Below are 27782 nucleotides of genomic sequence, written 5' to 3' on the forward strand. Positions count from 1 at the left end.
TTGATGGACATCTATTATCTGAGGCACCAGCAGGATAAGGTCTCAGCTATAGTGAAGGATAATTAGTCCTTTCAGTGGTTCGCTGCACAGCTCAGAGAGAAAGAAAAAGGCTTTGTGGTCTATTCAGTCCATCCATCGCCCCACCAAACTAACACGCAATGAAGACGGTAAATTTAATTGAACCACTCAACACGAGAAGTATCCAAGCTTTACCATATTTATCAAAGAGCAGTCATCAAAAATAAGACATTCTACATACATTCATCAGAAAATAGCCTATGTGTCAGATGGTGGTTGACATTAATTTAATTGAAACAAGCCTATTAACATGTCCCAAAACAATTTTAACAACGCCAAACCGTTGTGCAAGTCTTTTTTTGTTTCTTTCACACGATTCAACATCCCCATAACATACAGAAACAGTCCAAATCTGATTAGTGTACAAGTCTGTCTGCCTCGCTCAGAAAATCACACAAACCGACTGAAATTTAAGACTATGGCACAGGCAATCTAAACAGATTATCAAACACATTCAAGACAGTTAAAATTTCAAAAAGAGTGTAATTCTTAAGGATGTATTTATTAACTTTATTTGGAACATAGCAAAAGATTATATACAAATGTATCGGTAAAAATTTGTCATCTCCACTCGGTTGGTTGCTTTTCTTCTTAAATGGAAAACCAGCAGGCCTCAAAATCTCAAAAGTAAACCATGACAAAAAAAACAAAAAAACCTAAAACTAAAATAAAAGAGAATGTGAATAAAACCTCTTTATTAGAGGCAGGTTAAGTTCAGTCATTGTTTGTATTAATAGAAGCGTCTAAAAGCCCACGTTGATTGCTTTCCCTTGTGCCGTTCTGTGTCCAGAGAATTAAGTGGATTACGAGGAGCGTTGCAACACGTCCAACACTAAATGGCAACAGATCTGATATCAAGTGAAATACAGTTAGTACGAGCGGGATGTGTAAACTCCAAAAATATATGCCTCGCTCACTCTGCTATCCACGGGTGTGTTTTGACCTAAAAAATAGATTTTCACGCCGACATTGCTTTTGTTTATTGTCCTGCAGGAAAGTAAAATATACAAAGAGAACCACAGCACTGTGAGGCATTTGAGGAAATAGAGCCATCATGAGTTTAGGAATACACTATTATCTGACAGCTCCTGACCGAGGTTGGTTCTAATTGTACGGTGGCTGTCTGAGGTTCACTGGTTAAAACCACCACCAACCTCCTTAAAGTCTCTTCCTCCGTGTGACAGGTTTTGTGAAAACGGTGTCCATTATGCGTTTGCGCCGAAGACTAATGGTTGAGGTCGGGGCCTCTCCCCCTATAATCCTCTTCAGTGCTCGCGGGATCGGTTGGGCTGGGCTGGGCAGAGGTGAGATCAGGTCCATCACCGCTATGGGAGGGGGCTCAAAAACTGCTTTGGATCTGAAAGTGAAGAAACAACAAAAAGCTGAGCAGGGAGTGATTTTCTTCAGCCCAAACCAACAGAGCACATTAGAGTGCAAACTGTCCTTAAAAATAAGCAGTTCTTTTTTTGTGTCCTCGGTCGTTGGGGTCTATAAGGTCTTTATCTGAGGACAGGGTCTTACTTTGCTGTTCTTTTGACTGCTTTTCTGGTCTTAGAAACACCTGCTGCTTTCTCCACTTCCACAAGATCTTCTGAAGCAATTTCCTCCTGAAAAAAAAATGATTACAAAATAAAACAAAAACATCAGTGGGGAAGGGTTTTTTAACTTTTAGTTTTTGAGGAAGACTTTAAAAAAAAAAACTCTCTGCTCAACAATGAGCTCATGAGATTACATGCTTGAGGAATTATGTTCTGGTTAAAACACAAATCCAGCCTCATAAGCAGAAGCACTTACATGAGGAGCAACAGAGGTATCTTTGACAACGTTTCTCCTGCTGCGAGTGACAGGTGCTGCAGACTCTTCACTCGGGCCTGAAGACTCTGCTCTTTTAGCTGACACAAAGACAACACAGGGTTAAAACCATGACGGATGAATGACTGGACAAAGAGGTGAATGGATAAAAAGCTCACCTCTTGTTTTCCTTCGTGAGGGGGAGTAGATGAATGAATGCTCGCCTGGACTAGACTCTTTGGGTTCAGGGACCAGGCTGTCTTTCAAAGGAAGTAGCGAGTGAACCTGCTCTACTGACGACTTCGTACTCCTCTTGCTGGTTCTTACCATCTTTGTGACGACTATTCCGCCTGTAATTGCATTAAAAAAAAAAAAATTTACACTTTTATGTCCAGACACTTAAGCTGCTTTATTCTACAACAAACATCTTACAGGAACTAAGCCGCAGATGTCTGTATGCAGCCTCATACACACCTTCTTCTTTTTCGTCCTCATCCTGAAGTCTCTTGATGAGGGCGTCTGCGACAGGAGTTTCAGAATCCACCTCCAACGGTGAATCCAGTAAGGGATGGTCTTCCTCTGGGTGATCCCAGAGTTTGCTTCTAGTTGGTCGACGGGAGTTGTTGCTGTTAAGTTCTGGTTCTCCATTTCCTTTCAAATGTTCAGTTACAGTCTCTCCTCTTATCTTCATTGCACTCTGAGGAAGTAATAGAGGAACCAGTTTCACCTGGGAGTGTGAAATGTCATTAATGGTCAACGATGGATGGATCGGGTTTATCAACATGTAATGTGGAATAATGTAAAACAGACAGAAAAGGTGAAACTGATAAAGATATGAGTTTAAATTAATTATTTCTCATATGTATTTGATAGAAAAGTCAGTTGAGAGTTTAACACCAAACAAACATGGCTTGATATGCATCAACATGAGATGATGGTGAATAAGATGAAGCTTTACAACCTCAGTACCTTACCGACAGAAAACATTCTCTTATCTGCTTATCCGCTATAGAAGCGACGATGGGAGCACATGCATCCACACAAGAGTCTATGATAAATGATTCATGAGTTTTTGAAGTGGAGGCTTAAGTATAGGGGGGGCACAACTTCACCAAAGAAAAAGGAACTCTACTGAGTGCGTTGATGCCTCCCTCAAGAGTCTACGGCGGTTCATTGCACGTCAATCAGTTCAGAAGCTTTGCTCCATTTTTGCCATTCTCACACAGCCCCCTTTTTGTCAATGGACCCTTTTCACATTTTGACATGTCCGAGTAAGGAAAGCACAGGTGAAATTGATAACATCAACAATGGCCTAGTTAAAGTGTCCCAGTAAGCTATTCCAGTGAGCCAGCATGTACAACACCAGGGTCTCTGCTAAGTGGAATGCAGCAATCATGAGTGTTATTGAACACACCCGTCCTTTTCCTACTTTGACATGTCAAAATATCTGCCTTGGAAAAGGTCTGCTGTCAAGAAGACAAACACACACTTGACCTATATGCCGTATTTCAGCCGCCAAAAGGTGTGGGGAACTTTCTGGACCGTCCGAATGACAGAGTGAGCTATTAAGCTGCTGGTGGCAGGAGAAAAATAAAAGAGATAGATTACTTACTTGTGGATAGACATCTAGGGTAATCCGGTTAGACTGTTGAGTTGCCCTGCCGGGGCTGGAAGGTTTTTTGCTCTCTTCCTCCTCTAGCAGGGATGGCTCCGAGGGTTCTGTCCGACTTTTCCTGGAGTTGCGTTTGACAGGGGAAGCAAAGACCTCCACCTGGTCCTCCTCTTCTTCAAAGATCTCTAATGTTGTTGGCACCACCTCACTGCTACTCAAAGATCTTCTGCTGGACCTCCTCGGAGTGTTTCCCTGAGTGGTCCTGCGTTTGGCCGGTGTGGGAGTCCTGGAGCTTGATCGTCGAGATACTTTTGTATCTTTGACCTCAGCCTCTTCCTCATCATCTTCGCTCTGGGTCATTTGGCTGGTCCTTGTTGAAGTGGCCCTCCGGGAACTTCGCCGTCTGGCAGGAGAAGAGGCCTTGGAGGTTGATGCAACTGTGGTGTCATTATCCGTGGCGTCCCCCTCTTCAACCTTGTTATTAGGAGGCTCTATCTGAGCTTTGCGAGTACTTCTTCGAGGTGTGCTAGCTTGGACTTTAGTCTCTATGGTCTGTTTACGTTTTCTGAGTATACGACTAGGCGAGGAAGGTAACAGAGTGCTTGTTTCTACCGCCTCCACTTTCCCATCCTCGTCTGACTCCTCCGCTTCCTCCGGGAGGGGAGAGATGAAGGAAACTGTCCTCCCTCTCGTGGTCCTCCGTGTTGGGGTGAAAGGAGCTTTATTTTTCCTCTGAGACGTGGGCGTCTCTGGCACGGTCTGTACCTCTGTCTGACTAACCTGCTTTACAGGTTTCTCCTCTTTAACATCGTTATCCTGTCTTCCCCTGGTTCTTCCTCTTGTTTCAATCTCCATCTTAATTTCCTCCCCGTTATCATCTTCTGTCTCTGCTAAGACTTTGTGGTCCTGCTGCTTCTCCTCCACGACAGTTGCCGTCTCTGTGCTGGGGGTTATATCTGCGTCCATACTATCATTCCCATTCTCTTCAGGTTCTTCCTCGTCCACAGCAGGTGTTGGTTTGTCCTCCTCCTCTCCTGTCTTCTCCTCCTCTGCAGCATCTTTCTCGGCAGAAGCATCTTTGTCATCCATAACTGCTGGGAGTTCTCCCACTGGAGTTGGTCCAGAGACTAAAAGACCTTCAGGTTCCTGATCGCCAGCCAACATTGCTGTTGGGAGTTCTTCATCTGGATTTGGTTCAGATGGTGAAAGACCTTCAGGTTCCTGATCATCAGCCAACATTGCTGCTGGGAGTTCTTCCTCTGGATTTGGTTCAGATGGTGAAAGACCGTCAGGTTCCTGATCGTCAGCCAACATTACTGCTAGGAGTTCTTCATCTGGATTTGGTTCAGATGGTGAAAGACCTTCAGGTTCCTGATCGTCAGCCAACATTACTGCTGGGAGTTCTTCATCTGGATTTGGTTCAGATGGTGAAAGACCTTCAGGTTCCTGATCGTCAGCCAACATTACTGCTGGGAGTTCTTCATCTGGATTTGGTTCAGATGGTGAAAGACCTTCAGGTTCCTGATCGTCAGCCAACATTACTGCTGGGAGTTCTTCGTCTGGATTTGGTTCAGATGGTGAAAGACCTTCAGGTTCCTGATCGTCAGCCAACATTACTGCTGGGAGTTCTTCATCTGGATTTGGTTCAGATGGTGAAAGACCTTCAGGTTCCTGATCGTCAGCCAACATTACTGCTGGGAGTTCTTCGTCTGGATTTGGTTCAGATGGTGAAAGACCTTCAGGTTCCTGATCGTCAGCCAACATTACTGCTGGGACTTCTCCCTTTGTAGTTGGTCCAGACACTGAAAAACATTCAGGTTCATGATCTTCAGCCAACATCACTGCTTGGAGTTCTCCTACTGGACTTGGTCCAGATAGTGACAGTCCTTCAGGTTCATGATCGTCAGCAAACATCACTGCTTGGAGTTCTCCTACTGGACTTGGTCCAGATAGTGACAGACCTTCAGGTTCATGATCGTCAGCCAACATCACTGCTTGGAGTTCTCCTACTGGACTTGGTCCAGATAGTGACAGACTTTCAAGTTCATGATCTTCAGCCAACATTACTGCAGGGACTTCTCCCACTGGAGTTGGCCCAGAGACTGAGAGACCTGCAGGTTCATGGACTTCAACCAACATTACAAGGTCTGCATCACTCTGTTCTTTAGCATCTCCTGCCTCATGGTTTGCCCCAGTGTTTTCAGTTTGAATGTCAGCTAGTTTTGCAAGTTCTGACTCTGTCGTTCCATCTACCTCAATTCCATCCAAGGTGTCCATCTCTTTACTCTGGTCCTCTTCGGACACTTCTCCAGACAGAGGAGGATCCTGATCATCTGTCCCCAAAACAATAACCTCAGGTTTGGCCTCAAATTCGTCAATAGCCTCCACTGCTGGAGACAGGGTAGGAGGGTTGGAGGACTGTAGATCATTCTCCATAGGCAGTGTGTCGGCCTCTTCATCCCTGTCCTCGTCCATATCCAGCATCAGAGAAAAGCCGATGCGAGTTTCAGACATCGGGTCATCTGGCACAATGGTTTGCTGAAGCTCAGGGAGACCCAGCTGAGAACTATCGACAAGGCCATCCTGCCCCTCCACAAGCTCCAGTGGTACCAGTAGAGTAGTAGAGGGTTTAAGCTCCAAGTATGAAGATCCTTGCACTTCATCCTCATCTGCCTCCATCCCTTCTTCATCTGCCCCGAGTCTCACCATCACTACCTCACCCTCCATGTCCTCCTCTACCATCTTTAATGGAGCAAACACACAGAAGAATTCATTCCTTGATTTATTTTGTGATTGATTGACTGATTAATCATTTCGTCTATAAAACGTCAGAAAATTATGACAATGTCTATCACAACTTTGACTAAGCTCTACATTTGTTACCTTCATCTCTGCACCGGGTGTAATCAGAGAGAACTCCACAGCCTCCCGCTCTGACAGACTTGGCAGGAAGTGTGTGTGTCCCTGCTGTTCAAAGACTGAACTGGGTTGGAGGGGTGGAAGCCTCCCATTACCCTGAACCTCCTCAATGATCTCCACCTCACTACCAGAGTCTTCCTCCTCCTCATCCTCAGCTTGATCAGACTCATCTACTTCTTCTTCTTCCTCCTCCTCCTCCTCAGACACAGGACTAGAAAGCGCCTCACTGTCGTTTACACTCACAACCGCTAGATTTAAAAAAAAAAAGAGCAGAAAAGTGCAGGTGTGTGAGAAAATGTGTAAATCCGTATTGTAACAGTGTTAATGTGCATGAGAGTACAATCTTCCTTACAGTGGGAGTCTGTGCCAGTTGGCTCGGAGGATGTCACAGAGGCAGTGGATATTTGGCTGGTGAACACTGGCGGAGCTTCAACAGCGGCCTGCACCTCCACTTCAACCTCACCTGGTGACTCACTGGAAGAAAAGAGGATATCTTTTAAACTGTGAAAAACAAAACAATAAACGGCTGAAAGGGCAAGTAAAGGAAACCAAATGTCCACGTCTATAGTGATATGTACACGGTTGACAAAATAAACTAGAATGTTTGTATTAATATGGACTATGACCTAAATAATATTTTAAACTGAAACCAAATTAATTATTCATTTTACTCATGACCTACAAACCCTGAGCAAACTATGGCTCGAGCCCAGGAAGCAGAGCAAGAGCTCGGTTATTCTGCTGGCTAAATGAAGATATGTTTGCGTGTAGGCGGGCGCATACATGTGTGTACCACCCCCAAAAAAAGAGGGCTCCCCTGAAAGCCTGAAAGTAATTCAACACTGGAATAGATCATGCATGTAATGTTTTTGTGCAAATATATCAAACACGGAATGACAACAATATTTACATTAAATGATGCGTCATTTATATGAATGTTATACTCTCATTTCGATTTCAAAAGCGGCAGATACAATTTCTGAGTAGCAGACAGTAATTCTACATTAGTTATTTTCACACTTTAACTGAGTTATTGAAGAAAACTAAAAAACATGAGACTGTTACAATGAAAGTATTTTTTTCTTTTCTTATTCAATTATAAACATCTGAGTAATAGAGTTCTTGATGGCTTTTAATAGAGTTATAGTGAAGAGAAAAGGATACAGACCTGTTGAAGGACGTCTGGGTTTGTGATGTGTTGTGGATTCCTGAGCGGGTAAGTGGAAGATCGCTGCCAAACAGATGTCTCTGCACAAACTCTGTCAGATCTGTTGGACAATACAGAATCATAACATCTTAGTCATTGTAAACTTGGTATAGTGCGTTGCTTAATATATCATAAAACAAACGACTTTCAGAGAAGCCATGTGTTACACCGTGTCTATATTAATCACCTGTCTAATATGAGGTGGTAATATCTTGTGACTTTTTAACAGTATAAATCCATCATTTAAAAATAGACCTGTTGATTGCTCCAGTTCCTCTTCTGGTTCATTTGTGGGTTCAGTGGCTGCAGACAGTTTCAGATACTCAGTGAACTCTGTGGATTCTGTGGATTCTGTCTGGACGTCCTGTCCCACTCGTAGATCTGGAGATTCAACCTCAGGGCCGGAGTCCGTGCTCTCAGTTACCTGGTTACAAACTACGTAGTAGCATACAAAATTTTAAATATCAGAGCATAGCACGTCTTTATATTTTGTTGCTGGTGTGACGCGACACACCGATAATGAAAAAGTTGAAACAAAACTCAGAGGAAATTCTGCAAATGAATTACCTTGATTGTGAATAGAAATCTCCACCTGGTGAAGAGGTGCAGCATCTTCATGCTCGCGAACTGACTCAACATCCTGTTCGTCCTGCTCTTTGGACTGAACATTTTCTTTGTTTTTCGTCTCCTCTTCAAGACCAATCTCCACCATGCCGTCAATTCTTTCATCTTCCTTGACCTCCTCTTCTCCCCTCTCTATGTCCTCGGATGTCAGGAGAGGGGTTTGTTCAGTGGTTGGTGAGGTATTTTCTTCATGCTCTTTGATGTTCACCGTCACTACCTCTTCTTCCTTCTCTGTAGCTGTATGCCCCTGTTTCACTTCCTGGTCCTCTGAGATATCAGGAAGAGGTGCATCATAATACTCTAGAGTGGTGTCTGTTGAACGAACTGATATCTGGCTGGAGTCAAAGCTCAGGATAAGTTGTGCTGGAGTTTCTGGAGAGGCTTCATGGATGGAGGATGATTCACTCTCAAAGCATCTCAGCTGTGGGAAGGGAATACCACCTTCTGGAGGCAAGAACTTCACACAAGGCTGTTCCCCTAACTCGTCTCCATTCTCTTCCTCCTCAGCAGGCTGTGAGGACCAGGTCTTATGTGTCGCCTTGGACAGCATGGGGCCTCTGGTCAGCAGGCTAATCTCACTGTCTGCTGCCATCTAGAGAGGAAACAGTTCCAAAGAGGATTACAAAATACATTACTATCATAGAAACTAAATCAAACCTACCAGCTGAACAAAGATGAGGATAATTGATGAGAAGTGTGCCGATACTGACCAGTAAGCACAAACTAGTGAGTTTTTGTGTGCTTGTTCTCAACACACCACTCCTATCTAGTGTTTGGTCTTACCCCATTGGTCCATCGGATGCCTTTCTCCGGTTCAGGAGATTCCTCCTCTTCGATGAAGGTGATCCGGTTCTCTTTGCTGCGGAGTGGGGGGGTGATGGAGCGTCCTGGGGAAGCAGACGGGGTGGCGACGGGTGTGGGCCTCAGGCTGCTGCGCAGGATGGACTGGGGAGTGAAGGCTGAGAACACAGGGCCAGAAGCAGCCAAGGCCCGAGCTCGCTGAGAGAACAACATGAAAAGTGTAAGACAATATCGACATGCTCCAGGAATACCACATTCGACTTATTTTAACTATCCTGACAGGGTAAAGGATCATGTGTCAAATTCTTACTCACCTTGACAACCTGCGGTGTTTGCAGCAGACTGAGTTCAGGGGCCTTGCTGATGCTCTTTGGAGAACCCCAGGCGTTAGGAGGTCTGAGAGGAGGCTGAGGGGTCTGACAGGAGGGGTGAACCACCAAGTCCATCAGCCTGGTTCACATTGAAGAAAGTCATTATTTTAGAATAATTGTTTTTATGATGTAAATGATCAAAACAGCTGGTATTCATAAGTGTGATTAAGAGTAGTAGCAATGTTCAAAAACACTGATTAAACTATCCTGTGTCAGTGCATATGTGTGGTATGCTTCACTCAGGCTCACATGGAGCTCATAGTAGAGTACCTTGACTTTCGTTTGGCCGTCATGGTGATGGGAGGTCCCAGGAAGGGCTCAGAGAGGGCCATGGAGGAGGTCTTGGGGCTCTGAACATCAGCTGCCCAGGGGCTGGCAGAAACATTGAAATGTTAGAAAATAATCAAACAAATCTAAAATAATAATTAATTACCGTAGATGCAATTCTGGTACTGCATGCTCACCTCTTGGCTGGGGAGGACTGTGGTGTAGCTCCTTTGCCCAACCACACCTCCTCAATCTTGGTCAGGACATTGTTGATGAAGCCGGCCCTCGACATCACCTTCTCACTGGCGGAGCGTTTGGTGATGGTCGACAGTGGCTGCGGCCGGGAAACTGGAGCCGTGTGTAAATATGTTATTTCGATTTGTAAAAATGTTGAAGCTGTTGTTTACATTACACTAAAACTAAAATAACAGACAATGCCGCTATGGTTGCAAAGAAGAAAAATGTTACCCTCAACTATTAGTAAGTTTGTCACACACACACACATCGTTTGAGCCCGAAGTGCAATAGACATGAATTCAAGTTGAGCGTCTCTTTACCTTCTCTGTGGACGGGGTAGCGATGCTGGTAGGGCTTTGTTCTCTCCATGGCCAGTTTCCTCTGGACTCTGGGCAATACCTTGCCATACTGATCCAATATCAAGTTCCTGGTGTTGGACCGTTCTTTAAGCTTTGGGTCTCGCTCATTCTAGGAACAAAGAAGCAGGAGACAGAGAAGTAGTTATAAATCTAATGGGATGCAGGTATCTTCTTTCTATATAATCATATAGTGACAGCGATGCACAGGAATTTCATATTTGGATATAGTATGTCTAAATCGATAACAATTCATTAATACAGTGGATTCTGAACACTATAAATGTCACATACTGTATATCAAGATACTGCTGTGACAATTAATGTAATGCTATGCATGTGTGTGTCAAACATACCACCATGTTCATTTTGAGGCTGTGGTTGAGCTGCAGGGCAGGAATGTAGTTGGCCTGCTGAAGGTAATGAACCATCAGTAGTTCTCTGTTCTGGAGACCGCCTGTACCCTGGAGAAACTTCTCCAAACTCTCCTGAAACACAAGCCCAAGACCCAAGAGTTTTAGGCATCCACTTTATATCCAAAAACACCAGGAAAAGTGAATCTAAAAACAGAATAATGACGGGTGAGGTTTTTTAAATCTCTCTCATCTCTCTCCTACCTGCTCAGTGAGGCCCAGGGGCAGTTTGAGCAGCTCCTTGATGAGGCCCAGCTCCTGGCAGCTCTCATACAGGAAGCCCAGCAGCTCTCCCATGTTGAGGCGATTTGAGTGCTGCCGTAGCAGGGACCACGCCTCTATGAGACACCTGGAAGGAAACACTGCGTTAATAAAAAGGTAAGACAGAGATAAAACGAGTCATTGGATTGCCGACATGCTCGTTTCCTGAAACAAAAAGCCTTTTTCTGGCTCATGTTTCACATATGCATACATTTTACTGACAGCAGAAACTGCTGCGCAGTGCCTTCCCTTTGCGCTTACCTGTTGTGTAGCAGTACAGACAAACAGAGTTTGGCCTGGGAGGTGGAGGATATCGGGGGCTTCGTAACGTGGAAGTATCGCAGTGCCACTGAGTGTTGGCCCTGGCACATCAGTGCTTGTAGGACACGCTCATGCTGCCACTCAAACTGACACTGAGAGGCAGCTGGATGAAGGAGCAACTCGAATGAACTCTGATCAGGACAAATAAGAAAAAGATAGCATACAATTGGTCAGAAGAGGTCGTAATATTAATAGAAAGTGTCATTCATGTTTATACAAATGTTAAAATGCTAATACTGATGTTCCATTTCCCTTTAGATACAATAACACTTTTGTCTGGCACAACCTCTCTGTATTCAAATTTACATCTTAAAAAAGTCAGTCAAATATTCAGCCGGTGTGTACCTGGTGGTCACGATGGTCCAGCAGCCAGAGGCCTTGTACTAGTTTCACAAGTCCAATAGGGATTGCAAAAGCTGGGGGGAAAGACTCCACTGAACTTCCCTCCTTATTGGGGAAGGAGTACATAACATCGAGCAGCAGGTAGATCACCTGGAACAACAGGTCAAGGCTTATACATGCAGGAGGCTTAATCATGAGGAGAGTAACATTTACAACTATGGCCGAGGTTACTTGATTGAAATCTTAACATGGTTTTTAATGTTGGATGATTCATTTTACAGTTATTACATTTTTTTTTTTTTAAAGCTGCAAAAACATGAATGGGAAACGATCATAAATAATCGAATAAAAGCTGTGATCTTAAATCTAACTGTTTTTACATATTCAAACCAACATGATTACAAAGAGAGTCATTACATATGTGCTTTTGTGTAATGTTAAAACAGTGACACAGCTTCCTAGAGCTGTACACCCACAAAAATATTTGAAACAAGCAAATAAACAGCTGAAGCAGCAACCCCTGAATTGAAAAAAAGAAAATCCTGGAGCTGGCCATGGCTGACATTAACATGACTTTATGGCATTAATAATTAAAGGATACGAGTGCATTTTTAGCAGCTTCATCAATATTGTCCAGTAGATAAATGTCCAACAGGGCCTGTGGATAAAAGAGGTATATACTCAATTCTTCACACACGGTAAAAGCAACAGATGCAAACTCGATTTGATATACCGGTAGATTAGATGGTACACAATAAAATGTATTCAAAATAAATAAGTTCATGCTTACGTGCAATGTCGGTGGTGGGTATTGCCCTGTCCCACCCTCATCCCTCTTCCACAGGTTGGTCAAGGGTTCGCCACACTGGCCAACCAAACCATCGATCATCAGGCAGTCTGCACACCACTTGCCCCTGAGGAGACCACGGAGTGTGTCGGCATTAGATCAACTCAGACTATCATCATCATCCAAAAGTAACAGGTATTATTTATGAAAGTATTGGTTAGCTGCCATCCTAGATGTGGAATATTATGCAACATTCTTCAAGCGAAGAATACTCACTTAGCCAGCCTGGTGAGCTCCTCTCTGCGTATTGTATAATAGTTGCTGATGACTGAGTGAGTGTAGAAAGGCCTGGAGATCTGGAGAGCATCGTCGTCTAATGGGGAGAACAATTACAATAAATAAATCTGAATATACCGATATTCAAAAGTTTGGCAATCCCTTAAGAAATTGTGTGTTGAATTTCTCTTAAAAAGTTAAAGAAGCAGACACATTTCTGCTAACTGTAATGAATAATTGTTGACAGCAGCCAGGCTTTTAATGAGCGACACCTCATGCAGCCAGCTAAGGCCTTGAACTTTACTCACTTACTCTGTGAAATAGTTGTGTGTGAAATTGCCAGTAAGGTTTCCCAAATAATGTTGATGACAGCAACAGCTTACCTGATCCTTCAGGCAGCAGACCGGTACGACAGAACCAGAGCACCACCTGAGCGTACTTGGAAATCAGACTAGAAACCAAGTTCTTGTTCATCAGCCCTGCCAGACCTACACCACAAAAGAATAAGCAAAACCTATTAATACCGACAAATTACTCAAAACAACAACTTCTTGGTTGCTTGATATGGCTGATCAAAGGTATATCTTAAAGTGCATCAAACCATAACGATATCAATTTATTGAAATCAGTAGACATTAAAAAAAACACTTGCACGAGTGTTTCTTACAGTTAAACACAAATGGGAAATGAGAAAAACAGGTTTTTGGGCTGGCTGAACCTGTTTTCACCGACATCACAGGGGAACATAGCGCTTGCTCATGTGACTGAGGATATTGCACCTTTTTGTGTGAGCTCCTGGGCTTCACTGAGCAGACAGTGGAAGATGGTGCTGAGGTTACTGAGCAGTCTCTGGCTGTGCTGGAGCAGCTGCATGGTCTGAGGGTCTGTGAAGTTGGATGAGCTGTCAAACAGCGGTGCACCTAGAGCACGCACACACACGCACACACACGTTAACAAATTGCAAACAGCATTGAAATAGGAGGAAACAGGAGGGATTAACATCATGTAAATAATGAATCATTTACAATATCGACAAATAGACAAGGCGGACATTTGCTCCTTGGTTAAATAATACTGTAAAAGATGAAGTAGTCACTAACCTGAATTTACCTTGCCAACCAACATATTTGATCTAAAATATTCAAATGTATCACCCGAGTGGTCACAAACTGCCAAATATAAGGTTGGTCAGATGTCCAGTTCTTGACAACCACTTACATTTATTAAGACTTAATAAGATCATCTTGCAAATCCAAAATTGATCAATGTTAAAAAAAGAAACATTTTATCATTTTTTGTATTGTGTAGACTGCAAAATGTACATTTTTTTTACTGTCGAAACAACATTCGATATAATTCAGAGTGTAATTTGATTAAAAGTATAAAATGATATTTAAACATACAGATGCCATCCAGTTGCTCCTTGGTGTGAACCACTTTGTTCCAGGCCCAATCCAGAATGTAGCGCAGGTTCAGTGCAGAGCCCGGTTGTTCTGTTTCAGAGGGACAGAATTATAAGCTTTAGAGTCGACTGCATTTATGTAGAGGGACTTAGCAAAAATGTAAAACTATGAGAGTGTCTATGTGTGAGATGAAGCCAGACAGAGAAACCCTGAGCCAACGTCTTCACCACATATTTGCGGGCGTGGTTGCTATGAGTCTTGATGAGAAATATAAGAAACTATTTGACAGTTAAATAACAATGAGTCCTCACCTTCTGCAGTCCACTGCTTAATACAGCCAGTGATCAGTCCCAAGGAGCTGGTCTCCACTGCTGTTGACAGGATGGCATCCAGCTGCTCCTCCTGAGGGTCCAACATCAAGTTACAAAAGGTACAAATTAGTATCAAAACTTCTGAATACTAAAAAACTAAAAGAGAGCATTCAGAAGCACCAAGAACGGGGGCTTTGTGTCAATAAGTACTTCTGGAGACCAAGATGTCAGCTTAGTGGTGTGTGTGTGTGTGTACCTGTGAGAGGCTGGAAGCCCGAGTGTCAGCCAGGCGAGATGAGAGCAGGCCGGACATGAGGCAGCGAGAGTAGCTAGTGGAGATGATGTCACTGGAACAGGGAGCAGCTTTCTTCAAAAAGCTCAGGGTCTGGTGTCAATGAAGATGGTGCGGTGTAATAGAAGCCTACTTATATTATTCACATATCTACATCCTACTTGAATAGGAAATATTGTGTAGTCTCGGTGATGAACATCATATATTAATTAAAAAACAAGAACACAAAGAAAAGGCTGTGTAAACTAAAATACAAACAGGTTGAAGTCTACCTTTGAAATGATATAAAAACTAGTGGTGCAACGGTTCAACAAGCCCACACTTTGGTTTGTACTGCAGTGTTTGGGTCAGTTTCAGTTTGCACATTAGTGAGAAGAAAAACCAAACGTTCTGTTCATAAGTCACTGATATAATACAGCGACAAATTCACCTTTTTATTATTTGGATCGAATGTCATAAAATGAATGTTGAGATACAAATTTTTATTGATAGAAAGATCAAAACAAGAGACTTGCCTCTTTCTGATACCCAGAGCAGGTTAAGTGCACAATTCCAGAGTTGAGCAGGCACGTAGCATCTGTAACGTGGAAGGGGAAAAAAAACAAATCAACCGTATTAGTAAAATTATATTTCAACTACAAACCCAGGCAGGTCTGCACAAGAAAATTCCAGATTTATACAAACAGGTAACATCAATACACAGCGGCAGTATCTGGAAAAATGACAGATCTGGAAGATGATTGAACATTACGTCTTTATAATTTCTCCGTATTGTGTGGTATATTGTGATACATATATTGACTCCACCTACCAAAGTTATATGTGGTGGGGTTAAAGTACTGTTCTGGTGGGGGGCAGGTGAAGGGCAGGCCCCTGCTCAGGCTGCGGTCGTGTACCACCACATCCAGGAGGACATGTTGAGACACCATCTGCACCACTGGGTCCAGAGACCACACTGCCAGGTAGGGACAATTTTGCAGAGACTCTCCAGTTCTGACAAGAACACACAGTGGAAAAACAGCGTCACAATAAATCAAACAATCAAGAAACTGCGTATGAAGTTATGAATTTCGTCGCCGCGGTACCTCAAAGAGTCTGGCATCTGTGCGTGGTACCAACGGTTGATGTCAAAAACCCCGATGTAGGTAGATGGGGTTCCCTGACCATAGACCTTGACTTGCCAGCTGAAGATAGACACACTGGTGTCCGGAGATGCAACTGTAATTTGGGTGATGAGGGAGGAGGGAATGAGAGAGAGGAAGGGAGAAAAGTGTGGATGATCGCTGAAGTGCTTAAAAACAATAAAGGCAGGTAAGACAACTGAAAGGAAGTAGATACAGTATGCAAAAAAGGGAGACAAAGAGTACAACTTTTCTCCATCGTGCAGTAGATAGTGGTAATAGAAACAGTTTAATGAGATCACACAATGGTATAACCGTTTCAATTGTCCATTATTACTCCTTTGACAACACTGGCAATGGCGAAACACTAACCATTAAACTCTGATTGGAAATGCGTAAAACCTGCACAAATAGTGCTTAAAACCTGCACTAATGGTGCTTAAAACCTGCACTAATGGTGCTTAAAACCTGCACTAATGGTGCTTAAAACCTGCACTAATGGTGCTTAAAACCTGCACTAATGGTGCTTAAAACCTGCACTAATGGTGCTTAAAACCTGCACTAATGGTGCTTAAAACCTGCACTAATGGTGCTTAAAACCTGCACTAATGGTGCTTAAAACCTGCACTAATGGTGCTTAAAACCTGCACTAATAGTGCTTAAAACCTGCACTAATAGTGCTTAAAACCTGCACTAATGGTGCTTAAAACCTGCACTAATGGTGCTTAAAACCTGCACTAATGGTGCTTAAAACCTGCACTAATGGTGCTTAAAACCTGCACTAATGGTGCTTAAAACCTGCACTAATGGTGCTTAAAACCTGCACTAATGGTGCTTAAAACCTGCACTAATGGTGCTTAAAACCTGCACTAATGGTGCTTAAAACCTGCACTAATAGTGCTTAAAACCTGCACTAATGGTGCTTAAAACCTGCACTAATGGTGCTTAAAACCTGCACTAATGGTGCTTAAAACCTGCACTAATGGTGCTTAAAACCTGCACTAATGGTGCTTAAAACCTGCACTAATGGTGCTTAAAACCTGCACTAATGGTGCTTAAAACCTGCACTAATAGTGCTTAAAACCTGCACTAATAGTGCTTAAAACCTGCACTAATAATGCTTAAAACCTGCACTAATGGTGCTTAAAACCTGCACTAATGGTGCTTAAAACCTGCACTAATGGTGCTTAAAACCTGCACTAATGGTGCTTAAAACCTGCACTAATGGTGCTTAAAACCTGCACTAATGGTGCTTAAAACCTGCACTAATGGTGCTTAAAACCTGCACTAATGGTGCTTAAAACCTGCACTAATGGTGCTTAAAACCTGCACTAATGGTGCTTAAAACCTGCACTAATGGTGCTTAAAACCTGCACTAATGGTGCTTAAAACCTGCACTAATGGTGCTTAAAACCTGCACTAATGGTGCTTAAAACCTGCACTAATGGTGCTTAAAACCTGCACTAATGGTGCTTAAAACCTGCACTAATAGTGCTTAAAACCTGCACTAATTGGCTCCCTACATACATATCTTCCATAGGTAGTTTCAGGCGAAGCAGGCTAACCTTCATTCATGCTGTCATCCCTGTCAGGGTGGGGTCGGAACTTCTCGATGGTCTGGCAACTCAGCAGGCGGGTGTTGGTAGCCTGGGTCCTGAGAGGGAAAGCGGTGCCACTTAACTCCTGACTGTACCGTTCCTCGCAGTACTCCAGACCCTGAAAGACCCAAAGTTAAGGAGGGAGGAGCGTAAATAAGGAAAGTAATCTGCTACAGAACCAGACAAAGTGAAGATTTCACTAAAGGAAGAAAATAGAGAGAAAATATTTGTGCAATGTGTGGGGTCATTATTTTAGGCACTACAGACCTCATAGAGGATCTTCCCAGAAGTTAGACACTTCCTTTCACTGAAGGCCATCTGAAGCAGGCGGAGGCTGACCATATCTCCCTCACTGTGTGGGAGTGAGAGGAAGCAGAGGGAAAAAATAAGAAGCTGGCAAAAACAAAAACACACACTTTGCCTGGATGGAGTCCTTAGAAACACAAATAATGTCAATTTACAAGAATCTCATGCTTATAGAGATACATAATGTAAGCCGAAGGTCCAGGTCCTGTTCCATAGGAAAGAAACCTCACGTCATTTTATAAAAAGCGCTCTCTAGCGGCCTTTAACAAACTCTATTTTCCATAAACCCTTCATTTTTTCAGAACAATGAAATAAATGAATGAGATATTGATTTGAGTTACAGAAGCTAGTGGAGCTATGTGACGCCATGACTTTGCCTGTTAATATTCAAAACAAAGAACATAGTGATTGTGTAAGACTTACAGGTCCTGAGAAGACTGGACAGCCCAGAGGTAGCAACAGTTCCTGGGGTCATTTTCTGGCTCCTGAAAGGTGAAGGCGTGCACGGGCACCCTGCCACCCTCTAGCTGGGAGTGGTATCTACACATGAGAGAGATCAAACACAAATTAACATACATATGATACTTTTTTGTATTTAAAATGTACCCATCAATCGTATTCTTAAAATAACAATGTATTAAAATACAAAAACGCACTCCTTCTTTAGGGTTTTCATGTTCCACAGCTGTAAGTGTCCATCTGAAAAGCCCACAGCCAGCTGGTTGGTCCTGGAGATATACTGCAGAGCTGTGGCTCCAACTCCACTGGGCCCATGAAGCTGGAGACAAAGATGTCTGCCCTGCCTGGTGCTGACTTCTCTCAGCCGAGGGATCTCTGCAGGAGATTTGGTCACTACCTGCAGGTCTGGGAACACAAGAGTAAATAAAAAAAGCGAGATAGTTTTAGATAGAGAAATAAACGTGTGTGGCAGGAAAAAACATACAAACACAAACAAACCCAACGCTTCGTCACACAAGCTAATCACCTGAAGACTCCAGTTCACTTTGGCTGCAGGACAAGTCGTCGAGACAGAGGTCCACAAGCAGAACATGACCGAGATCCGTTACTACAGCAGCAATGCCAAAGAACCAGCGTAGACTCTGGTGAAGATGCTGCGTCGAAGTGCTTGCTCCGCCATAACTCACTAACGGCTCAATAGCTGTAATCTACGGTGGAAAGCAGGGGGAAAACAAGAACATAAAGCTGTAAGCTGACGTCAAGAAATGAGGTGTTACTGTGTGTTGAAAGTGTACCTAAATATATTGCATGTGCTGTGTTAAGCTCTTTTTTTGAGAGTTCATTGTAAAGACTTGTAAAGCAAGCATTAATCTGGGTCAGGTTGCTTGCAATTTTTTTTCGCTTACAAGAGAAAAGACACAATTCTTAATGTTAGCAATGTGAAAAATGTGTCTGATATTTAAAAAAATCTTTTTTTTTTAAACTCAACTGATGCTAGAAATGTTGCCTGAAACCTGGGATATGTTGCTCTAAGAATTTAGCATTCACATTCAAAGCATGAGACCAACTCTACCAGATAAGAGTAGAGGAGACCTGAAGCACCGCCAACTCACCCTGCCTGGTATAACCACAGCTTTAACCACCCTCGACAGTCCCAAGTCATAGAGACACAGCACGCTGCCCTCTGCTTCCTCCAAGCCAACTAGTAATCCAGACCTAGTAACATAAAAAACAGGAAAGGAGTTAGCTTTGGACATTTCCTAAGCACCGTCATTAATGTCTAAAAATCTAGTAGTAGTTCATTTCGATTGATAACAATCCAGAATCAAAGAGTGATAAAGACATGAACAGTAAGAGACAGCTCTGACCGTTTGAGCCAGCTGAAGTCCTTGGCTGCGTGGACACAGGGTGGATGCTCGCCTCCACCGCTGAAGCAGTACGCAGACAGACGTTCTCCTGTCACTGCATGGACAACCTCCAAATGGGGGCCACAGGCCAGCCAGGCCAGCCCGCTGCGGCCTTCACACACAGACAAGGCAATGAAAGGTAAGGGGGTTAGGATCCAGGACTATCACCAAGCTAGGTTCCATTTTTAAGAAGTAAACAGCTAATGAGTTAACATGCGACCTGCAGCCATTTGTAAAAGCTGTTCTTAAGATAAAACGTAAATCTAAGCATCACTCATTTTAAATGGAGCAATCCAATTTAGCACATCAGTCATTTGAAACGACACTGTTTTACTTGTGTACCTATTGGCCATTGCAACTAAAGATAGCGGGAAGAAAATGTACATTTATAGGGAGTATTGATCAGTAAGGCTTACCAACAGTGAACTTCCCATGTAGCACAGAGTCTAGAGTGATCTCATCCTCCCCGAGAGCATCTTTAGTAACTTCTGGGAACGGCAGCAGGCTGCTGGTGACTTGGGCAGTCAGGTCATGCATTGTTCACTGTACAAACAACAACAACACAGGATATACAGTATGTTAGAAACACCCTGCCCTAGATACGTTCATCAATAAGTTCAAGTACAATGACAACCTGTGAAAAACTATTTCTGAGCTCTTCCTACGCTATAAATCTACTTCGGGCTTTATCTGCTCGACAGGCTTTTACAGCACAAAAGAGGTCTTTCTTTCAAACCACAGTTGTCAGTAGTGGTGTCACGGATCACGGATCGACCCCTCACCGGTTCGGATCACCCCTCACCGGTTCGGATCACCCCTCACGGTTCGGATCACCCATGAGCCGCGGATCAATCGAGTATTTTTTTTCTTTTCTTTTTTACAGTGTAATCATCATAGTGTGTAATAAAGTTATACTGCTGCTGTTCCTTTTCAAGTAACAAGTCCCCTAATATCAGTGCAGAGTGTCAGTGAACAGATATAAAGCAGTAGTGTGTTCACGTGAACGGAGCAGCTTAGAAGCATTTAACGGTGAAGTCATGGTGAGCTGAGGAACGTCAGAAGCCGCGGCGTCATTTAAGTCGCAAGTTTGGGAACATTTTGTCTTCCCTGTAACGTATAATGACAGATGAGGGTGGTGGACGAAACCGTTACGGTATGTGGGCGTTATTTAAAGAGAGACACACGACAACGGCAAAACATCGGCATATCCACACATATGAAGAGCCACCATCCCGTCTGTCAGCGACGGGGACACTCCGGTGTAGAAAACAATGGATTTCTAAATCTGGTTAAAATGCATAGGCATAGTCCGGTGCTGTAGACACGCCCCCTCTGTGAGAGTCACACAGACACACACCTGGTTCAGGTGCTGACAGAAGTATCAGAGTGAAGCTAGACAGGCCCAATAATATTCCAGTCACCACAGAAAGGTCGACCCTCTCCCCAGACAATGGAGATATTCTCATCTTTTTGAAAATAATGTCACAGTAATGGTAAACATTATTGTGTATTTGAATGACCTGACAGGAAGTAAACATAGACCCAAGTTGTTGCTGAGCAGTTCAGTTCAGTGTAAACAGTGGAAGCTAGCTCACTGGCTGTTTCTTTCTTTCAATATTGATGAAAGGACGAGGATATCAACATACCTCATGTTGCACTTAAAGTTAACAGTTAACAGTTAACTTGAATGTATTTTTATTTATTTATTTCATTTTGTTTCAAATTGGACATCTTCAATATTTTTGTTTTCATGTAAGACTATAGCCCAAAGTTCTTTGCTTTAAGTGTTCTTGAGGTTCTTTAATTAATAAATGGAAAGCAAAGTTATATTTGTCTTTAAGTTAAGCTAAAAAAAACCCACTTATCTGAAAACATGTTAGTGGTTTTTTTTTTTTTTAAGATTTGCTTATAGCTGATGTCATTAACTCTGGTACATGTTTTACCCTGTGTTGATTTCTATTTACGCTTTTGTTATTACCATTTCTAGTCTGTAAATGTGTATGATGCCGATCAGCCTTGTTGTTTGCACTAGTGCTCATACAAGATATTATTATCTCCAGCAGTATGGTAGACACTGTGGAGCTTTCAAGGCCAAATCGAGCTGAATAGAAATGTGCCCGTCAGTTTCACAGTGTGCTAGATTAGACCCAATACTGCCCTCTGTGACCACAGGGCAGAGCACACAGTGGATTCAAGTGAACTCCCGCGCAACGAGCCTGCCACTACGCAGCCACATGCCATGACGTGAAATCAACATGTGGACAAATTATAAAAATGACCAACTATACAGGCACATTGATGCACTTAGAAGCGTGGCCGCTATGTTACAGACTATTTGCAAATGCAAAGATTCCACAACAAATAGCATTATTAAAACAACAAATCTGGTTTCAGCAAATACAACATCAAGCGTTCACGTGTGTCAGTATTAGCGCGTGACAACCCATAAAATGTGTAACTCTCGCCACTTTATGAAACTTTCAAATGTCATTGTCAAATGTATCAGACGATATTCGGACATTGTGGAGGGTTAAACGTCAGTTAACTGGCTAACCTGAGCTCGGTTAGCCTCTGCAGAGTGTATATTAGCTTCATCAACTGTGGCTTGACATGATGTAAACAAACCAACCATCTCTTTCTTTAGCAATGTAATGCACAGTGCTGTTAAACACCGGCCACAATAGCAACATATGATTAATATGCTAATGCTATTTAGTGCGGAATAAGGTCTGGTAGCTGCCTTAACATAAACACTTGTTTCAGTTCATAGTGAGCTACCTCGTTAGCCTGCAAGGTCACGCAGAATTACAGTTTATCCGAGTTCACCATTTAAATTAAGATAGTTTGCCCAGATATATGCATACATGGTAGTACTTATTTCACTTTGAGTGTGCCGTTAACTTATTAGATACGTGCTCCAACAAATCAACTAACTAACTGATTAACATTTAACTCCAATGCTAGTTGAGTCTGGGCGGCTAGCTACAGGAGCTACGTTGCTACTTTCGTGTTATTAGCTCGCGTTAATGTTAGCAAAGCAGTGAGTACGTTAGCGTTGGTTCTTCCGTGACAACCTGGAGAAACGTTACTATTTCACCATAACCAACATCACACTACTCTTGTCTTTAGCTAACATCGCTTGAATCTGATCATGTAAGCAACGTTACAGGTAATTCAGTGGTCTCACTTTAGCTGGAACAGTGCAAACGTAACGTTACTGTAGTGTAACGTTAGGCCAGCAACACAAAACTCACTAAACTAGCTTGTAGCCACTGGCAACATCGCAGCACAGCCGATCTTCGTTTAGCGACCGGTCAACTCTTACTATAGCGTTCAATCTTTTAGGAGGATTTAGGCAACACAATCGAGTTTGGTGAGCTAGCTCCGTTGGATCTCTCTCAGCTACGCGTGTGAACGATGCAATGTGCCGCTAGCTGCTACCGACGTTAAGTTACCTGTCTGAGGATGTCGACGGCTTTATCAGAGCCACGAGTGTTTTGTTTTCCTTGGCGAATCTCCCGATTACTTTCCCCCTCTGTCATAATCCGCTCCTTCTCATGCGTAGAGCCCTCTGGGCGCTTCAATCGACTGACAAGCACGATATGCTCCCTCTGACTTCAGGCTTCCACAACGCGTAGCGCCATTTCCACGATTGGAAATTGCTCCATGAACTTCTTCTTCGTCGGCGTTGAGAGAGTGAGCACGGCGATCACTCACTGCTGCCCTCTTCGGGTTCGGCGTGATTTATGCTTACACAATTACGGACTAAAATCTAAATGATTTACTGCTACTTTCCCACTATCCACTGAAATCAGTTTAAGGAGAGTGGAGCGTGCACCCGCCCGTCATACTTCCTTTGTTCACAATGTTATGGTAATCTCACTAACGATGCTATCAGCAATTGTTGCACAATTGACTAGTGTACTTGATAGTCGAATTTACGTGTATGTAGGTCGTATTATTGTAGTATCAGCAGCAACAGTACGAGATGTGACTGTGACTGTCACCTTTTTCTTTTATTTATTTAAACCCACAATAAGACATCCATGTAAATGATTTCTATATGAATTTGTGTATATTCTGCTGTGTAAAATTCGTCGATCTTCTAAGTTTGCATCCTTGTGTGAATATTATTGATAAATGTTTCTCTTTTCATCATTTACTCAACGTGTTACTGCAAGTTAATAAACACGTTTGTTGACATTTGTTTTGCTGCTGTTGTTTTTGTTAACTGTCCTCTGCCTTATTGCAATCCAGGCTCTTGTCTCTACTATAAAGATTCATTGAGAAATAAATAAATATAAATAAATGTATATGTATATATATTTACTTAATCGCTCTCTCTCTCAATTTCGTTTCCAATATAGATTTGTTGTGTTAGAATGAGCAGAGATGGGTTGTGTAATGTTTACAACTCATAGCTGCACTGAAAGATAAAATAAAAATAACTAGTATAAATCAAGGCAAGGCAAGGCAAGTTTATTTGTAAAGCACATTTCAACAACAAGGTAATTCAAAGTGCTTCACATAAAACCATTAAAAGCATCAAAACATAAGGCAAAGGAAAAGGAGATTTAAAAACAATTAAGAACATTCATTGCATTAAAACATTTTTTTTAAATTAAAAAAACAGTGTAAGAAATACAATACAGTAGTAAAATGCAGGAAATTGATTAATATATGAATTGAATGTGGTTCAATTAAAGGCAGCAGCAAACAGAAAAGTCTTCAATCTTGATTTAAATGAGCCGAGGGTCTCAGCAGACCTGCAGCTTTCTGGGACTTTGTTCCAGATGTGTGGAGCAGAAAAACTGAACGCTGCTTCTCCATGTTTAGTTCTGACTCTGGGAACAGAAAGTTGACCGGTCCCAGACGACCTGAGGGGTCAAGATGGTTCATAAGGTAGCAGCAGATCAGAGATGTATTTTGGCCCTAAACCATTCAGTGCTTTGTAAACCAACATCAGGATTTTAAAGTAAATTCTTTGTTGGACAGGAAGCCAGTGCAAATACATCAGAACTGGAGTGATGTGATCCACCCTCCTGGTCTTAGTGAGGACTCGAGCTGCAGCGTTCTGAATCAGCTGCAGCTCTCTGACGGACTTTTTACAGAGACCTGTAAACACACCGTTACAGTAGTCCAGTCTGCTGAAGATAAAAGCTTGGACAAGTTTTTCCAAATCCTGTTGAGACATAAGTCCTCTAATCCTTGATATATTCTTCAGGTGATAATAGGCTGATTTTGTAATTGTCTTGATATGGCTGTTCAGGTTGAGGTCTGAATCCATAACTACACCTAGATTTCTGGCTTGGTTTGTGAGTTTTAACATCAGTGATTGAAGCTGACCGGTGATTTCCAATTGTTCGTCCTTGGTACCAAAAACAATTACTTCTGTTTTATCTTTGTTTAATTGAAGAAAATTCTGGCACATCCAGTTGTTGATTTGTTCAATGCAGTTACCCAGCCCTTGTATGGGATTATAGTCCCCTGGTGACATAGTTATGTAGATTTGTGTGTCGTCTGCATAATTATGATAACACACTTTGTTGTTTTCCATAATCTGAGCTAGTGGAAGCATGTAGATGTTGAACAGAAGAGGCCCCAGTATTGAACCTTGGGGAATACCACATGTCATTTTAGTCAGCTCTGATGTGTAATCAGCTACAGACACAAAGTATTCTCGGTCCTTCAAGTAGGATTCAAACCAGTTAAGTGCTGTGCCAGAGAGTCCCACCCAGATGTTTAGTCTTTCTAGGAGTATGGCATGGTCGACCGTGTCGAATGCAGCACTGAGATCCAGTAACACTAAGACTGAACTTCTGCCATTGTCTATGTTTAAGTGGATGTCGTTGAAAACCTTAACAAGAGCAGTTTCAGTGCTGTGGTGCTGTCGAAAGCCTGACTGGAAAACATCAAAGCAGTTATTTACGGCCAAGAAGTTGGTCAGCTGTTGGAAAACCGCTTTTTCAATTATTTTACTTAAAAATGGGAGGTTTGATATTGGCCTATAATTTTTCATCGTTGCGGAGTCTAAACTAGCCTTCTTTAGGAGTGGTTTAATAACTGCAGTTTTTAGGGCTTGTGGGAAGACACCTGAGAGAAGGGATGTATTTACAATTTGTAAAAGATCAGTGGTCATGCAGTTTGAAATATTTTTGAAAAAGTGTGTTGGTAGAATATCCAAGCAGCAGGAGGATGACTTCAGATGTTGTATGATATCTTCTAGGCTTCTACCGTCGATTGAATGAAATTGTGTCATATTTGAATGGATGTTATTCAGAGATCGGGACAACACATATCCTGTGGTTGGTGTGGAGGCACTGACTGCTTGTCTAATTTTCTGAATTTTGTCAGTAAAAAAGGAGGCAAATTGATTGCATGCCCAGGTGGATTGGAGTTCAGCAGCTACCGACACTGGAGGGTTTGTTAGCCTGTCGACGGTAGCAAATAAGGCGCGTGTATTGTTCTTGTTTTTGGTTATGATGTCAGAGAAGAATGACTGCCTTGCATTTCTAAGTTCCAAATTATAATTGCGAAGTCTCTCTTTATAGATGTCACAGTGAACCTGGAGATTAGTTTTTCGCCACCTGCGCTCAGCTTTCCGACACTCTCGTTTCTCCATTTTGACCAACGTAGCATTTCTCCAAGGAGATCTTTGCTTACCCGAGACAACCTTCACTTTAGTGGGTGCAATGGCATCAATACTATTTTTAACTTTAAAATTGAAGCCATCTACAAGCTCATTGACTGAGAGGCAAGAGAGGGCTGGTGTGGAGGAGAACTTCTGAATAAATAGTTCACTGGTGTTTTCAGAGATGTAACGCTTTGTCACAACCTTGGTTTGGACATTTGTGTGCAAGGAGATTGCACTCTCAAAGAAAACACAGAAATGATCAGAGAGTGCAACATCAGTCACAGCAACCTTGGAAATGTTTACACCTTTGGTGATGATTAGGTCCAGAGTGTACCCCCTGTTGTGGGTGGGTCCTGTCGCATGCTGAGTCAGATCATAGTTATCAAGGACACCACATAGTTCTATAGACTCTCTGTCCTGGGGATTATCAACATGGATATTAAAATCACCAACAATAACAACACAGTCAAAATCAATACAGATTACAGACAGCAGTTCAGTAAACTCATCAAAGAAGGTTGCACAGTATTTAGGCGGTCAGTAAATGTTTAGGAATAAAGCTTGAGTGGAATTCAGAGCCACATATTCAAAAGAACTAAAATGACCAAAGGGCATCTGCTTGCATTGAAGAGAATCATTAAATAAACTAGAAAATGCATTTCCTGCTGAAAATGCGTTGGAATGCTGAAAGCTGAAATGAATCTCAAAAACATTGCTGAAAATAGATATCCAATTAAAAAAAAATTGCAAAAAGCTGAATAATTCAAAAAGTTGAAAGATTACAAATATGAAGTTATGTCACCCCTCTCCTGAAAGAGCTGAACATTTTGATATTCGAACGGTTTCTGTAATAGCAGTAGTGGTAGTAATAATATTTATGGTAGCAGCAATAGCAGTAGCAGTAGTAGTAATAGTAGCAACAGCAAAAGTTGTAGTAGTAGTGGTAATACTAGAAATATTAGCAGTAGTAGTAGTTGTCGCAGTATTAGTAAGAGCATTCATTATTTCAACAAAAAAGCCTAATTTTGAGCGAAACGTTTAAATACAGTTAATCCATGAGGCTTTTATTTTGAAAGGGTGGAACTGGGTGGGGGAGGGAGGGGGAGAGGAGACATAATCATCATGTTTGACACATAAACAGAGGTTATTAAATGACAGGCTTCATCACAAGCAGTTCAGTTAGAATTCACTCTCTGGGGCTTTTATTTTGAAATAGGGTGTGGGGGAGAAGGGGAGAGGAGACAGAATCATAATGTTAGATAAACACAAACCGGTTATTAAATGACAGGCTCGTCACAAGCATTTCAGTCAGGATTCATTTTGTGGGGCTTTTATTTTAAAATGGCATGTGTGTGTGTGGGTGGGGGGGGGGTGGAGGAGGGGGGAAAGACCTCTAAAGATCCCTAAGACCTGAATGACTGTATGAGAGACACAGAGAGAGAGGGAGAGGAGTGTATGTGCGCGTGTGTCTGTGAGTCTGTGTGTTTATCAACATCACTAATTGGCTCAATCGCAAACACCTGTGTGCCTGAAGCCATTTCATGGAGATAAAACAGGGAAACACCTCTCAAACAAATCATCAAAACTCC

At 42.5% G+C, this 27782-nt stretch overlaps 1 protein-coding gene across 2 annotated transcripts; it reads right to left on the reverse strand.

Moving 5' to 3' along the window:
• Positions 1–201: 201 nt before the first annotated feature.
• Positions 202–23159, reverse strand: ahctf1 (AT hook containing transcription factor 1). 2 transcript variants are annotated; one of them, XM_079293534.1, is made up of 40 exons: positions 23015–23159; positions 19976–20102; positions 19521–19671; positions 19266–19368; positions 18680–18860; positions 18351–18558; positions 18118–18234; positions 17656–17740; positions 17356–17506; positions 15755–15887; positions 15481–15662; positions 15185–15246; positions 14634–14762; positions 14378–14468; positions 14067–14156; positions 13443–13583; positions 13047–13151; positions 12664–12760; positions 12391–12514; positions 12202–12258; positions 11604–11750; positions 11199–11389; positions 10881–11025; positions 10620–10751; positions 10228–10375; positions 9868–10018; positions 9674–9775; positions 9347–9482; positions 9015–9230; positions 8175–8823; positions 7863–8042; positions 7569–7668; positions 6753–6874; positions 6365–6648; positions 3482–6223; positions 2344–2566; positions 2049–2219; positions 1873–1970; positions 1600–1685; positions 202–1435 (listed from the first exon to the last, which is right to left on the reverse strand). In XM_079293534.1, the coding sequence occupies exons 2-40, from the start codon at positions 20094–20096 to the stop codon at positions 1237–1239; spliced, it is 8550 nt and encodes a 2849-aa protein (XP_079149660.1). In that variant the 5' UTR covers positions 20097–20102; positions 23015–23159; the 3' UTR covers positions 202–1236. The 2 variants fall into 2 exon arrangements, with proteins under 2 accessions (XP_079149660.1, XP_079149659.1); XM_079293533.1 differs by having other exon boundaries at positions 2344–2596.
• Positions 23160–27782: the final 4623 nt, after the last annotated feature.

This window comes from Melanostigma gelatinosum, assembly GCF_949748355.1.
Source record: "Melanostigma gelatinosum genome assembly, chromosome: 2".
NCBI classification, from domain to species: Eukaryota; Metazoa; Chordata; class Actinopteri; order Perciformes; family Zoarcidae; genus Melanostigma; species Melanostigma gelatinosum.